Source organism: Scomber scombrus, chromosome 20 (assembly GCF_963691925.1).
Source record: "Scomber scombrus chromosome 20, fScoSco1.1, whole genome shotgun sequence".
Classification (NCBI taxonomy): Eukaryota; Metazoa; Chordata; class Actinopteri; order Scombriformes; family Scombridae; genus Scomber; species Scomber scombrus.
In genome coordinates, this window is record NC_084989.1 from 13,578,214 (window position 1) to 13,593,762 (window position 15,549).

At 38.1% G+C, this 15,549-nt stretch overlaps 2 protein-coding genes across 2 annotated transcripts; both read left to right on the plus strand.

The window, feature by feature from the left end:
- The first annotated feature begins 885 nt into the window (after positions 1-885).
- On the plus strand, positions 886-6,353 carry cops5 (COP9 signalosome subunit 5). The gene is made up of 8 exons (XM_062441462.1): positions 886-1,163; positions 1,389-1,623; positions 3,150-3,278; positions 3,680-3,745; positions 3,977-4,062; positions 4,313-4,424; positions 5,155-5,303; positions 6,049-6,353. Exons 1-8 carry the CDS (start codon positions 1,027-1,029, stop codon positions 6,137-6,139), a joined length of 1,005 nt encoding a protein of 334 aa, XP_062297446.1. The 5' UTR covers positions 886-1,026; the 3' UTR covers positions 6,140-6,353.
- A 3,176-nt stretch (positions 6,354-9,529) lies between these two features.
- Positions 9,530-14,360, plus strand: ppp1r42 (protein phosphatase 1, regulatory subunit 42). Its single transcript, XM_062441985.1, has 8 exons — positions 9,530-9,661; positions 9,742-9,908; positions 10,007-10,145; positions 11,032-11,148; positions 12,817-12,934; positions 13,147-13,281; positions 13,689-13,776; positions 14,276-14,360. Exons 1-8 carry the CDS (start codon positions 9,530-9,532, stop codon positions 14,358-14,360), a joined length of 981 nt encoding a protein of 326 aa, XP_062297969.1.
- Positions 14,361-15,549: the final 1,189 nt, after the last annotated feature.

The following is a 15,549-nucleotide window of genomic DNA, read 5'->3' on the forward strand; positions in this document are numbered from 1 at the left end:
ATCTTTGGGTGTTTCCTTTTCATGTTCCTCGACGCACGTATCCAAATGCAAGTTAAGTACTTACGTTAACCTTTATGCAATTGGTAATATAAAAAGTGTGCCTTTTTTAAAGCTCAGCTATGATTCTACATAAGATAATAATTCACAATATGATCAATGTTTCTATTACTTTTTTCCACTGATCAAATCCTGAGAAATGCTCTTGTTTAGATTTACAGCGAGGCGCAAAGCATCTTTGAGTTGCTAGGGGCAACCATGACACAAAGGTCCTCCTAGGAGAGGCTAAGGAACAGTTAACTAACACAATGCGGAAAATTAAGGACACTATACAGGAGACCCGTCACACCCGTAGTCTAAAAGGTGTTATGTGAATGGCTTTTTTATGACCTTTGCTGTTTTACCATTACAAACCGCAATGGAAAGCGCATTTGATTAACGCTAGTAATGAAGAACCGCCTAGCACTAGCTTTAGCCAGTATCCCAATGAGTCTTGAATTTAGCCTCATTAATTAGCTTTAGCTGCACTTTTGTCGTTTCGTCCAATACTTTAGCCCTCACTACAGTGCCAAAGACTATAGGAGCAAAACCCTTAACATGCGTACTTGCTGTTCTGAAAAGCGTCGCTAGATGTCAGCGCCTTCCTGTCCGTTAGTTGATGTCTTCCCAGGACCAAACCATGCATTCTGTCAGAGGGGTGTTTGTGCTGTTATATGAGTGATAAATACGCTCAGAATCGCTCCAGGTGAGTGGTATTATTATATATAATTATGTTTCAATTTCTAAGAAAATATAATGTATCATAAAGAGACATTAATATCGTACTTGTATGACATTAAGACAAACTCTCCCCATCCCCCGCGATTGCATTTTGTTGTGTTGGTATGATTCACTGTCATGGCTCCCTAAGCGAGTGGCCCTGTCACGGTAGCAAACATCTTTGAAGAAGTACAACATTTCTTCGCTTACTTAATCGGGGAAACCGGGGGGTTTTAACGACTCGTTTTTGTGCTTAGATAGTAGTTCATCATGGCGGGGAGCAGCACGGCTCAGAAAACATGGGAGCTAACTAACAGCATGCAGGAAGTTCAGAGCATCGATGAAATCTACAAATACGACAAAAAGCAACAGCAAGAAATCCTCGCTGCGAAGCCATGGACAAAAGAGTAAGTTCAAAAACAGTAATGTGGCATTTTGGTTTTCAATTGAAGCGTTAAACTGACCGATGAGCTTAGTTTGTGGTGTCGTGTGTTGTGTCACTGTGGTTTATGTTAGGATAGCTTGGCTAAAAAAGCTAGCTTCGGTTTGTTTGTCAACAGCAGCGGAACGAACTGTTTTGGTGTCTGTTTGCAGATTTCACTTAATAACAAAATTCTTTATTTGATGTTTAGCCACCACTACTTCAAGTACTGCAAGATCTCAGCTTTGGCACTGCTGAAGATGGTTATGCATGCCCGGTCGGGAGGAAACCTGGAGGTGATGGGCCTCATGCTGGGCAAGGTGGACGGTGAAACCATGAACATTATGGACAGCTTTGCTTTGCCTGTTGAGGGCACAGAAACTCGAGTCAACGCTCAGGCTGCAGCATATGAATACATGGCTGCCTACATTGAAAATGCCAAACAGGTCAGTCCCTGACTTCCATTAAAGGGCATCTCACGAATTTAATATTTGAGAGAGAGTGAACCAAACTTTGCATACACACTATTCAGTTTCATTATTTACATGTATGGTGCATCACATTCTTGTGCATTTGTTTATTAATGTGCAACATATTTATGATGTGAGACATATTTATCTTTTTTGGCAAATTATATTCATGCACACAAGGACAAGAATTTGGCACTTATGTAGAAGCACTCAATTTACTTACACAGAACAATCTTCAGATAATAAACACAAGGGATGACTATATACAGGTTTAGCCGTATACCTCTCAGATGGAAAAAATGCATGATGTGCTGAGATAAATATTAAGCTGTGAAAAAAAGACATGCTCATTTATATACATATAGTAGGTAGTTTAGTACAGTATACAGCCTGTTCAGATATATAGCATATTTATTATTTGTAGGTGCAGTGAGTATTCTCAAAGTAGGGTTTGGAAATATTACATTATATACTATTAAACAATGCACCATTTTTAACCACTGCAAATTTGACCATACTGCTTATAGTGTGGTAGCTGTTACTTTATTATCTCTGATTGTATTTGGCCATTGTAGGTGATGTTGCACAGCAATCAATGTGACTACTGTATGGTATGGTTATAAAGGATATTTTTTAATATATAAGGGCTTTCTAAGCCTGTTGCTGTTTAAGGTATTTTCAGTTTTATTGTATGAAAGATGAACGTTGTCAAAAACATTCATATCTGGTAGGGCTGGGAAGTATGTGAGATGAGAGTAGATATTGTATAGATTTTCTGATATTGTAATATCATGATATGGCATAAGTGTTGTCTTTTCCTGGTTTAAAAGGCAGCATTACGGTAATGTAATTTTCTGAATGTACCAGGCTGTTCTAGCTTTTCTATTATTGGCCTTAAAATTTTTAATCAATATATTCACTTTACTGATGATAATTTATCAAAAGCTCACTGTGTAAATATGTATGAAAGCACCAATAGTGATACATTATTTTTGCAATATCAATATCAAAGTATTAAGTAAAAAATGTTGTGATATTTGATTTTGTCCAGATCACCCAGCCCTAATTTCTGGTTATTTTATCCCTAAAACGTTTCTCACTCTATCTCTACTATCTCTATCTAGTACTCTGTCCCTATCCTGTATATCAATATTGCAAAATGAAATTATGCATACCCAGTTTTTTATCTGCATCATCCACCTGTATTGTCCAATAGTGTTATTGTCTCAAGTTTTAACACTGTATGTCTTCAGAACCGGCTGCTCTAAGGTAGATGTATATTTTGTTTGTTAGAAAAGCCCACCATACCTTTATTCTGTTGTTATGTTAGGAGGCATATTCCTTAAAAAGATAAGAATGCCAGTTCTACATATATCCTTCAGATATAATCCAGTCAATATTTCCATTTTATTGGTATATTTTTGGAAAAAATGTGTAGCATTTCTGTATATCGGCTTCGTGCCTCGAATAACGGCCCACATTGATTCTCTCTCATCTCTCAGGTTGGTCGGCTGGAGAATGCTATTGGCTGGTACCACAGTCACCCTGGCTATGGATGCTGGCTCTCGGGCATAGATGTCAGCACTCAGATGCTCAACCAGCAATTTCAGGAGCCTTTTGTGGCCGTTGTGGTAAGACAGGAAATAGTTACTATTTTTATTTAAAGTCGAACACTTAGTTTACAGTGATTTCTAAATGTGCTCTGTTAAAATTGTACAGGGACGTAAGATCTTTTCTTTCTAATACATGTTAATGTGGGTGTAACTGAGAAGGGCTGAGATTATTGATGTATGAGTTGTAGGTTTCCATGTAGTACAGATGAATATTTTGCTATTGCAACCATATACACTATTTACACTTCATTTGATTTAGCAGCGCTTGAATGCCATGGGCGTCATATAATTTTGTGTATATTTTAAACACTCTGACAGCTATGGCAGAAGGCTCCTGGTGGCCAGATTGGAGTGGTCCCCTGACGTTTGTGTGACCTCTGACTTTGTTTTCCTGTTCTACTGTATCTTGCTTCCTACAGATCGACCCCACTCGGACTATTTCTGCAGGGAAAGTCAACCTTGGTGCCTTCAGGACATACCCAAAGGTAAAGCAAATACATATAGTTTATTGCAGAAGTTTATTAACTCAGAAGTAATCAAATTGTTTGTGTATTTTGACTTGTGTTTGTAGTTTTTCAAAAATTCACTATTTTGTAGACACCTCTCTCGTGACTAAATAGTAAATTTCGGGTTATAATACAGATTTTCTTTTTAGAAAATGTGAAAAGCAATTTCTTTCACTGTTATTTCTTAGTATGTCCTCTCTGGATTTTCAGGGTTACAAACCTCCTGATGAAGGACCCTCAGAATATCAGACAATCCCCTTGAACAAGATTGAAGATTTTGGAGTACACTGTAAACAGTGAGTGTTCATATAAACCTTTTTTTTTGCCATATTAGAAATAGTAAAAGAATACCTCTAAAACATACAGTGCCAGTCAAAAGTTTGGACACTTACTCATTGATGTGAATGGGAAAGTGTGTCCAAACGTTTGACTGGTAGTGTATGCGTCATACAAATCTTATTTTAAATGATTACCTCAATTGCAGTACTTGCTCTTTTATTCTATATCATTGTGGCTCATGGTTTTGCTTTGATCTATCTTTTTTAGGTATTACGCGTTGGAGGTAACTTACTTTAAGTCCTCCCTCGATAGAAAGCTCCTGGAACTCCTTTGGAATAAATATTGGGTCAATACTTTAAGTTCCTCCAGTCTCCTGACGGTATGTATGCAGCTTCAAAAATCCAAATGTTCACTAATTATTTGACATTTTGATTTATGGTTAATTATTACACTATAACTCATTGAGACATGTGGTCACCAGCTTGTGATGTTGTGATTTATTGCTGCGTATTAGCCAGGAGTCTTTGTTTATTGATGTTAGTAATAAGCTTAATGTGAACTTTGTGACAAGGGAGATGAGTATTTAAGTCGCACCCAACTCCAGTGATACAGATACTGTTGTGGAACATCTCCTTTCCCCCCTCAGGTTGTTCTAAAGGTAGAAAGCCCCCCATGTGAATTCCCATTGTGGATGCAGTCACTCTGTCCCGAGCTTGACTAAACAGTGTAAACGGGCATCAGGCTTATCCAAACAGTTAGCTCTTTGCATTCTGGATGAAGATGAATTGACTAAATGTCAAGAACGAGCCGCTCCATGGGTGACAGGCTTTGTCAGTTGCTACACTGTCGCCCAAGTCAGGGGCCCCTATGTCATTGTGTTTTAATTACCTTTTCCACTAAAAACATGGCCTCACCTTAAGCAAACTTTTCACCGGCTTCTTTTCATTCACCGCAGCGCACAAAGTGTCTCCGCAGCTCGTTCGACGGATTTGTTGCCATCCTGCGAAATTCTTGTTCTTTGTGGAAAATCTGTTATGTAGCTTTTGTAAGGAAATTGTGCATGAATTGGTTTCTCTGTGCCTGTGTTTGTGTGTGTGTTGGATGGTCAGAATTCGGACTATACCACGGGCCAGGTGTTTGACCTGTCGGAGAAGCTGGAGCAGTCAGAGGCTCAGCTGGGTAGAGGCAGCTTCATGCTCGGCTTGGACACGCATGACAGGAAGTCCGAGGACAAACTGGCCAAAGCAACACGAGATAGGTAAATCTTATACTTTGAAGGGGAAAAAAAGGTTGAATACTTAAATGTAAACTTGGAATTATTTGGGGCACCATTGCTATAGTGTTAACTCCGGCTACCAGATTGCTTTAACTATATATCTTAAGAAGAAAAATGGGTTAATGGTTATTTGTTACTATGTGATAATCAGTCTTTACTTACTCAATTGGTTAATTAATAATCAATCTTTATTCTAATGTTAATAACTCATAATCCCATGTAAGATATCGTTGTTTTTGTCACATTTCCTCAAATAACTTCATCATCACATCCCAGAGTTCAGGTTTTTTTTTTTTTTATTTAATTGAAAATATGTACTGATATGTATGATATCCAGTAATAGAAATGTCTTTTTTAATGCCAATTTAAATATAAATAAATAAATAAATACAATATTTTTTTGTTAAATATTTTACTGATATTTAGCATTTGAGGTTTTTAAATTTAAATTTACAATTACTGCGCTAAAAACAGAAAAGGAAAAACATGTCAACCATGGTGCATTATTATATTTTCCATTGTTTTATTTTGTTTATGCATGTTGCATAAACAACATTGATTAAAAACCCACAGTGAACAAGAACAAAAGAGGCTCCAAACAAAGCCAAGATTTAGAAACATCACTTTTATCATCTGCTGAAACCAGTTTAGATGTGACATCTCTGTGCTGTGTCTGTTTTGCTGGGTTTTTTAACTAATCTCCATTTTTCATTGTGGTTTATTTTAGCTGCAAGACAACCATAGAAGCAATTCATGGTCTGATGTCTCAAGTGATTAAGGACAAACTCTTCAATCAAATCAACACATCCGGCAACTAAACCTGAACTACGAGCCGATTTGGATTTCACCCCGAAATGTTTTCTTGTGCATGTCTAGCACTTATTGGCTTATGGTTTATGTTTAACTTCTATGGGTAGTATTAGCAGTTTTTTTCTCTTGGGGATGCTTTTTTTAAATTCATTTCTTTCTTTTGTCTTAGTAATTGTCAAGAAACACAGTCAGGAAATGCAAAGAAAAATAAAACATAAAAAGTGAAAGAACTGTATCTGTGTATTTTATACTTTTTAAACCGTTTAGTGTAAGTTTCATTGGTGTGTATAATGTGGGCACTTAAATCTACAAATGATGTCCTATATAAATGTAGTACAGTATTACTGAGGCATGAGGCAAGTGGCTTTGTGTCCCTTCATGCTGTGAGTGTTACTAAAAGTCTTTTTGCTTGTTGAGCCTTTACTCTCCTGCAGCACAACATTTAAACACATGCCACGGTTGCATTTAACACACAACCTAACCTAGCACCGGTCCGTCATTCAAGCGCAGCCTGTCACAGCATTACATAATGGAACAACAAACTCAAGCTTCTGCACAGGCTCAAAGGGAATCGGCTGGCATGCATGGGATGTCTCTGCGGAGTCACTCCCAGCAAAGTTTGGCTTTCAGCGGTACACAGTCCGACGGAGTGGCCAGCTCGTCAAGTTGTGGTGTGGCAGTGATGCAGCGCAGAAACAGAAGCCGTACACACTGGAGTCTATTCACCCAAAGTGTCTGCTCTCCATCGAAGCGGGCACTCACCAAGTCTGCCTTTTTTAAAGACAGACCCTTTGGCCTAGGTTTGTGTCATGTCTTGTTTTGTCGTATTGTAATGGCTAAATGTATATTTTTGATGTCATGTATCACTGAGAAGAAAATCCCAGTGGGGCAGTGAAGGTGTCTGTTTTTTCTCTTGTATATGAGCTTTGGCACCACGTCTTATAATGATTTTCTTTTACCATTATTTAAGCCATGTTTTAAAAATGGAGGGTGTTCAATATAGCGGTTTAGGAAGAAGAAACTTATTAGATTATTTTTAATGTAATTTAGGAATTTGAAATTGTTGAATAGGTCTTCTGCACACATGGTCTAGTGAATAGCTTGTGTTTTTGCCAGATATTTAAATGTATTACATGGATGACTGTCACAGTGCTGAGAAAGTATTTAAAGAATGTACTTCTAAAACGCTTTCACCTAATGTTTGGTCTTTCATGGTGATTTAAGAATCAGTAAAACATGTTGAACTCATTGGACATATAAATATTGTGATTATCACCAGATGGACATTTGTATGCATGACTAAAGGTGGAATAAGAAAATGTATGTAAATTCTAATCAAGTCAAATTGTGGGCAGCCAAAAATCCATTACACATGTATTTTTACCTTACTCTTTTAACATTTAGCAACTTTCTAATTCCAAAGTATGTTTTCCATTACTATTAAAAAAACAGGCTTTTGCAGATTGCACTGGAATGCCTCCTCCTTTTGCTGTTCACACCAAAATGAAGTGGTTTAATGGTGTGAGTAATTCAGTGATTTGACACCAGCTGATAGGAGAGCAGCAGATTGATAAGGCTCATGATTAATAGCTATGGGTAGTTACAGTATTAAGGCCCTATAGAGTTAATGACCCCACTAAGGTCTGTAGATGTTATGTTTAGTTTGGCTCTCAGAGGAATTCACCCCTACAAGCGTATGTTGTGCCGTGTGCGAAGGAGTTGAACTCAGCTCAGAGAGCTGGAGGTGCTACACTTCCTCTCTGCCATGTGCTTCTGCATAAGTGGAGGCAAGTCACTCCCTCACAGGAAACCTTGGTCCTGACATCCTATAGATTAACAATGCAGAGGTCATTGGGAGTGGTTCTGACATGTTGTTGGGACAGATAAATTACGTTGACAAATTTCATCTTGTCTATAAAGAAAGAGCAAGTCAGAGAGTATGAGCACATACATTTAGTGTATATAGAGTTTGAGTATGATTTGTAAAATTAACCCTAGCACATAACAGTCTGTACCATTCCTGATTAAAGACCTTACTGCATTGCATTACAGAATAGTTAAGTTAAGAATTGTCTATATGTTGTAAAAAACGGTTGTGGTTTTGTGTGAGAAGTGCAAATGTTTGCACCATTTTCTGTGGCTACCTGTGGTTTTGCCTTACCTAATCTATATATATATATATTTATTTATTTTTAGTTTTTATTTGCAGTTATACAATTAAAATCAAAATCAAAAAGTTAAATGAAATAGGAAATAGTGTATTATGCATTAAATTATGAGTGCTTGATTGTAACCCAAATAATTCAAAGGCCATAATATGCAGACATATTATTATCAACAAGGCGTCACATCATGGACTGACGCACCGCTTCCTTGGTTTCCATAGCAGCAGCTTGGTAGCCGCAAACAAAGCAGCCAAAAAAACTTCGTCTTTCTCTTCAAAACTCCTCTGTAACCTCGAATATAACTCGTTACAGACCACGAAAGGTAGGAGAGTTTACTATATGTGTTTTATATGTCAGAAATATATATAGGAGTGGGACAACACGCTGCTCTGTTAGGATAGCTTTTAAGCTAACGTTAACTGAACGCTACACAGTCCGGGACCGTTTTAATTCATAACATCCTACTGGAAGCTTTCACTGGCTATTTGTATTAATTTAAGAGCTGTGTCTTTCTCTCGTCACCTCCACACACACACACACACACACACACACACACACACACACACACACACACACACACACACACACACACACACACAGGCTGCTGTATGATCAGCAGGAGAGGAGGTCATGTATCATAATGCACTTTAGTTTTAAATGACGTAAAAGTGCAAATTCTCATATCTCAGTGTCAGGTCAAGCAGTCAAACAAGCCCCATGGGTAAATAACATGAAGTACTGGACGCCCTGCTCAGCCTGCTTTGGGGAATTGACCACTCTTAATTACAACACAAATTGAGTGGTCACCCAACCTTTGGCCTCTCAGCAAGTTTCCTGGAGAGTAGTTTATTTCTCTCTCTCTCTCTCTCTCTCTCTCTCTCTCTCTCTCTCTCTCTCTCTCTCTCTCTCTCTCTCTCTCTCTCTCTCTCTCTTCCTCTTCCTTTTTTGGTCATGAATTATCCCTAATTGTGAATTGACAACTGGATTTGAGGCGTTTAAAGTTCTGCACTGAGTTAATCTTTACCTGTCATTTGTGGTTACAAAAACTGAACTAATGTGGCGTTTGTAAATAGGCAATTCAGAGGAACATTTGTTTGGCTGCTAAGGTCTATTTCAGCTCACATGTGACTATTTTTCTCCCTCAGACAGACAGCTCCAGTCACTGCTGTGGGCTGAACGCTTGGCTGAAGCTGAAAAGGATCCTCACTGAAGCAGCGAATGTGACAAGCCGCCATGGTACGCCTGACCATAGATCTGATCGCTAAATCTAGAAACCACTTCAAAAAGAAAAGGGGCCTCTCCTTCCTGGAGTACCTCAAAACACTTACCCACCTCCACTTTTCCAGCAAGAATATCGAGGATATTGTGAGTAGCCAATTTTAACGCCGGCGCTTTGATTCTGTGCTTTACCATTCATGTGCCTTACATTTTCATTCTGTTTTCAGGGCGATCTTTCCATGTGTAGAAACCTCGCCGTTCTCTACCTGTATGACAACCAGATCACAAATATCTGCAGCCTCGGCTTTGCTTATAACCTCACCCATCTGTACATGCAGAACAACAACATCTTACAAATAGATAATCTGTCTAATCTCCAGAAGCTCTCCAAGCTGTAAGTAGACAATTTTAACTGATTTATGTCCTACGCTGTGATAATCATTTGAAGTGTTTGGTGTGTATGAAAATGTGTGTGGCTTTTCCACTCTGTAGGTATCTTGGTGGAAACAGGATTGCAGTAGTGGAGGGTTTGGAGCAGCTCAGTGAGCTTAAGGAGCTTCATCTGGAGAATCAGAGGCTGGCACCAGGGGAAAAGTTGCTCCTTGACCCCAGGACTCTCTGCACTCTCGCTGTATGACCTATTTTTTTCTGTTCAGTACAAGGATAGTAGGATAAAAAAAAAAAGAATGATCCACACATCCTGAGTAATATTTATTGGGCTCTTCATTTAAGATTAAATGTTCTAAGTAGTAAATCATCAGATGACCACCTTGTTTTCTCTCCTTACCACACAAGGGTATGTGCGGTGTATCTGCCTGGTAGGTTATCACATCCACTGTAAGAGATTTCTCAGATTTCTCACAGGCCACTGATCCATGTAAAAGCAGTATTATGCTGGGTTTGATGATGTCAAAGAGACCTCTGTTGCTCTCTCTGGTCTGACAAATCAGTTAGGTCTGTTTACTTCGTTTACTGCCCAGGCCATGGATAAACACACCAAAAGTCTCAGCTTCTTGTTTGTTTGGATAATTAAAGAAATTGCTGTGCAAATTTAAAGAGTTCCAGCTTTTTATAAATGTGCCGTTATAGAACTTCAAACCAAGATGAATATTTAGCAACAGCACCATCGAGAGTCCGATTTGGACACGATCCTAGTAGTTCAGACATGCGACGAGAAGAAATGTTGCAGGCCAAGAAGAAAAGATTTAAAAAATACAGTTAATTGCAGATTTATTTTGAGCTCACAACAACACTAAAATGTGCTTCTGCTAATAAACTGTCATGATAAAGAAACACTATGATAAAGCTGTGTTTGCAGTAAGCAACATTTAGTTTCAGTGTGTGTAAATTTGTGTTAATGTGACTTTGTCTGTTTGATAGGTATAAGATCAACTCAGATAATATCTTTAGTGTGTTGTTTTTTTTTCATTTAGTGTACATATTTTTTTTTTTAAATATAAAAAATCTGTCATTATCTTTACCATAAAATTAACCCATAATCTGAATTCTTTGCACAGGAATCTCTCCGTGTCTTGAATATCAACAACAACAACATAGATGAAATTCGAGATCTGTCACTGCTGAAGGAAATCCAGCATTTTTCTGCTGCTGACAATAAATTGCACAATACTGAGGTAAATATAGCCATTTTTAAACTAACCTTTTAAAAGACTTTTTCACTTTTCTGCAGAATTACGGAAGTAGAAAATGACTGCACGCTTTTTACTGTGCAGTCGAGGTAAATAGTACCACATCACAGCAACTAGGCATGACACAGCACATTAAAGTCAACATACCATCATATAAGGTGATTGGGTTAGCTTTAACATTGTTCCGTAGCTTTCTGCAGTGATGTGTGAAATGATATGGAGAACAGGGTTCTAAAGACCCAAATCCTGCAAATCCTGCCATAGGTTCCCAGTCTCCATAACTCGCACAGGGTCAGGAATTATTCAACAAATCAGCAGGCCATTCCCCTGAGAATTTCCTCGCTGACAGCTTTAAACAAGCACAAGTTTCTCTCTTTCCTTGGGAGGCTGATTTGTCCTCTCTGCCTTAGAATCTAGTGTCTGATACTTTAAACCAGCGACACTTTACTAATATGGGAGATTCATCTGAAACAGAGATATGATTTATTCTCACTGGCTTTTCTTTGAGACTCACTCTCTGGACAGCATTCATTTTTCTTCTTGAATTGACATTAACTAAAAAGCTTATTGGCATAATTGAAAAGAGTTTAATCATTCTTTCTTATTGGCATTTAACATCAGTGTGACACATTGAAAGCACTTTAAAATTGACTATTTTGCTAAAGCTACTTTCTTAAAACAAGCGATTTTCTTTTGAGAACATTGACGCAGGTAATTGCTGTACACGTGTCATTTTTAGAAGATATCTCCTATAATTTATACAACCCGTCTGCCACTATTGATTCTGCAAAGACAGCACTCTAAAGGATCAATCCCTTCTTCTGCACCATTTGGTCAGAATCCAGAGGAAACATTATGGATTTTTAAAATAGATTATGACAGGCAGTCAGCCTGGGTGACAAATGGGGAGCATCTTTGGAGGCCGTTAGCTGTGTGCAGGGCAGAGAGGACAGGGGAATCGAAGCCCTGGTCAAATACAGGTTCATAACTGGCCCATCATTAGTCCAGGCGAGAGAGTCAGCCAAGCTTAGTGAGTTGCAAGCCTTTGCTGTTCTCCACGCCCCCGCGTGGGGGGCAATTTGGCGCTGGGCTGCTCTTCAGTGAGGGCCTTCTGAGTGACGGCCCTGACACGATCATTTATCAAAGCTTGGGAGCGCGCGGTGCTCAGGGGTCCCCTCTGAACTGATTGCAGCACGAGCTGGAAAAGTGGAAGCGCTTTGGCCAAGACAGGAAGGCAATGAACAATCAGAGCGTGTCCAGAGAGTATTCATATTTCCAGGCTTGGATTAATGTGCCTTTAGATAAACATACAACTGCAGGCAACTCGCTGGAGGAGCCAGCCTCGCATCGCCCCAGGAGAAAACTTGTAGTTACATGACACCGGCGACACTGTTTATTAAAATAGACTGATGTGTTGTTTATGCACTTTCCATTGGCCCTTGTGCTTCACATTACCATTCACTTATACCGTGCCTTTAAAAGTTTTCCTGATGTGTTTGTCTGATCAGTAATCAGATTATAACTATGCGTCATATTTGTTTAGTTACTGAACATAGTTGCGGTGCTGCGGAATTGCCATTTCAATCACTAGTGTTTGAAACAAAAACACATCAGATTATATGGGAAGTTCCTCTTCTTTTGTTTTGTTTTTAGGAGTTGGAGGATGTGTTCAGCCACTGGCCTCTGCTGCTTGGAATGGATTTGAGTGGAAATCCTGCGTGTAAAAAACCAAAGTACAGAGATCGCCTGATAACCGTGTGCAAGAGACTCGGTGAAGTATTGCTCACCTTCTTCTTGATTGGCAACCTATTTTGTGCTATTTATTGCTTCGACTTACCCACACTGATATTTAAGACCCCGTTTTAATGATAAACTTTAAAAACTAAAATATGTTCACTCTACAAACATACTAGTGAAGAATGAAGAATGTGCTTTTTTGGTGACATTTCTTTGTTTGTATTCTGTCTGTATTTATTTTTATAGAGGTTCTCGATGGAAGGGGAATTAATGAGTTGACCCGACAGTTTCTTATTAACTGGAAAGCTTCCAAAGAGGCCAAAAAGAAAAAAAACAACAAACACTTCCTGACCGGACCGATGAACCCCCATCGTTTAACAAGTAAGTCACTAAATACTGTTTTTTCTAAATCTACTGTAACATCTTTGCCCAAATAATAACAATTACTCTTATTTACAATTTATGAAATCCAAAATATTTTAAGAAAATCAGCCCTTAAAGTTTTTACAGTATTTTACTTACTAATATTTATTCACTTTACTTTGTTCTTACGTGGTTTTATTGGTCAAATCTTTGCTTCTGTTACATGTGAGGATTTTTAAAGAAATGTAATAATCTGTATAGCCACATTACTAAGACACTTAAAAGATATTGTGATTTTTCAGCAAAATGTGGAATCCACAAAAAATATGTTGATTGAATTAAATGGTAACTACTTCATTATGCTGGGTGGGTTCGTACACATTTGAATTTGTGTGCGTTTTGCTGTGAATTTGTTTATTTCCCAGATGACTTTAACGTGGGTCAGGGTCCACATCCTGGTCACATCTACAGCCACGCTAACGTGCAGAGATGGCAGCCGCATCAGTCCCTCAGGTCCAGTATCACAAATGAACTTATTCAGCAAGAGAGTACACATTTTTCACCGACTCTATTTTATTTTTTACTAAATCATTAAACTGTACAAATTCATTTCTCAGTATCATATCTTTAAAAGTACGCAACCAGCGGTCACGCAGAATTTATACGCCTTTGATGAAATGTACAAATTATGTGTGATGACATCCACTAATAGATGTGAACTGACCCCACATCCTGTTCATCGCACAGTTTTTTCCCAAAAATCCACGTGACAAACATCTAGTTAATTTGTGATGATGTTTATTTGGCAGCACTGTAACATTATAGGTTTATTTGGATGAATAAAAGATTATCATAGTGCTGTCTGGCTGTACTAAAATTAGAAAAAGAACATTCACTAAATTTGTTGCTTCAAAGTAATTTTAGGGGAAAAAATTTTTCTGATAGTTGACACATGATCCAATAACGTTTGCTTTTTCTTACATTTTTTCTTACATTTTTCGTTCTCTTATAGGGCACACAAATTACAGATTCCTGTGAGTAGACTTCTCAACCATGTCGCTGTGTCATCAGCCATCTGCAGTCCTGTGGATGCTTGAGACAAACTCTCCACCTACTCTTCACACACACAAATTACACACAAGACTGGTGCTACTCCTTTGTTGAAGCATTTTGGTCATCATAATAGCGGTGAATCTCTTATCCTCGTATATTTAACAGGACAGAAAACTGTGTGATGTCCATAGCTGCAGTCCCTTCTGAGTCACTGCAATATCCTTTACGCAGTGGATTAAATAGCTGGTCTGGTTTATAAGATTAACATTTTTACTGTCACAACCTGTGTTCAAATATTTTGATTTTATCTTTCTGTGTCATCTACAATGCTGAAAATTAGTTTAAAAGGAAATGGTCATCTGTTGTTAAAAAATTAAACACTTAAACAATGAATGGAGAGTTTGCACACATTTCTTTCCTTCACTTCCACAGCTGTTTTTTTTCTAAATACAATTTTGGGTCTGAGGATTTAATTAATTTATCTAACTCAAACTTTACTTTTCTGCCAGGACTACATTTTCTATGGTGTGTGCACTTTTTCTTCTGCATGCATTTCAACAAATAGGAGTGGCATAATCTAAGTGATCACTCCACCCTGCCATTACAAGGTTTTTCATATTATCCAACGTTAATCACATAACACATGCTTCTATTCAATCAACTGTCTTCATTTATATCAATACAATAACAATATGGATGTATTTGTTGTCAGCATTGTTGCTAAATGTTTGAATGAGTTTTTAAGAGCCACGTGGGTGTGTAACCCCTGAAAGATGCGGGGTAATTTGGGAAACAAGCTTACTTAACCTTCCTTCTACTTCGCCATATAATTAGTGGCCCGGAGCAATACTGTTACTCCATCCTTACAAAAACAATGTTTATTAAGAACAGTCCGAGGATATACATATTATGAATAATTCCTTTCATTAATTTGCCGACATCTCCGTTTGGAGCCCTGAAAATCAGAGTGATTAATTTATGAGTCTCACAAGAATTTCCTCAATGCCTGCCTGTTGATTGCAGTGCTGGAGTTTATTTATTAGCTGTTCCAATGAGCTTGCAATTCAAGACACACTGGCAATTAGTCAAATGTTTTGCATATCACCTTACACTTGTCAGCTTCTTTTCATGGTCAACTGCAAATAGCGTTTTGATAGACTAGCCTTTATTTCTGACCATGGAAAGCATATTTTTTGAGGTAATTTTGACTACATTTCTGTCCCGTTGCCACTT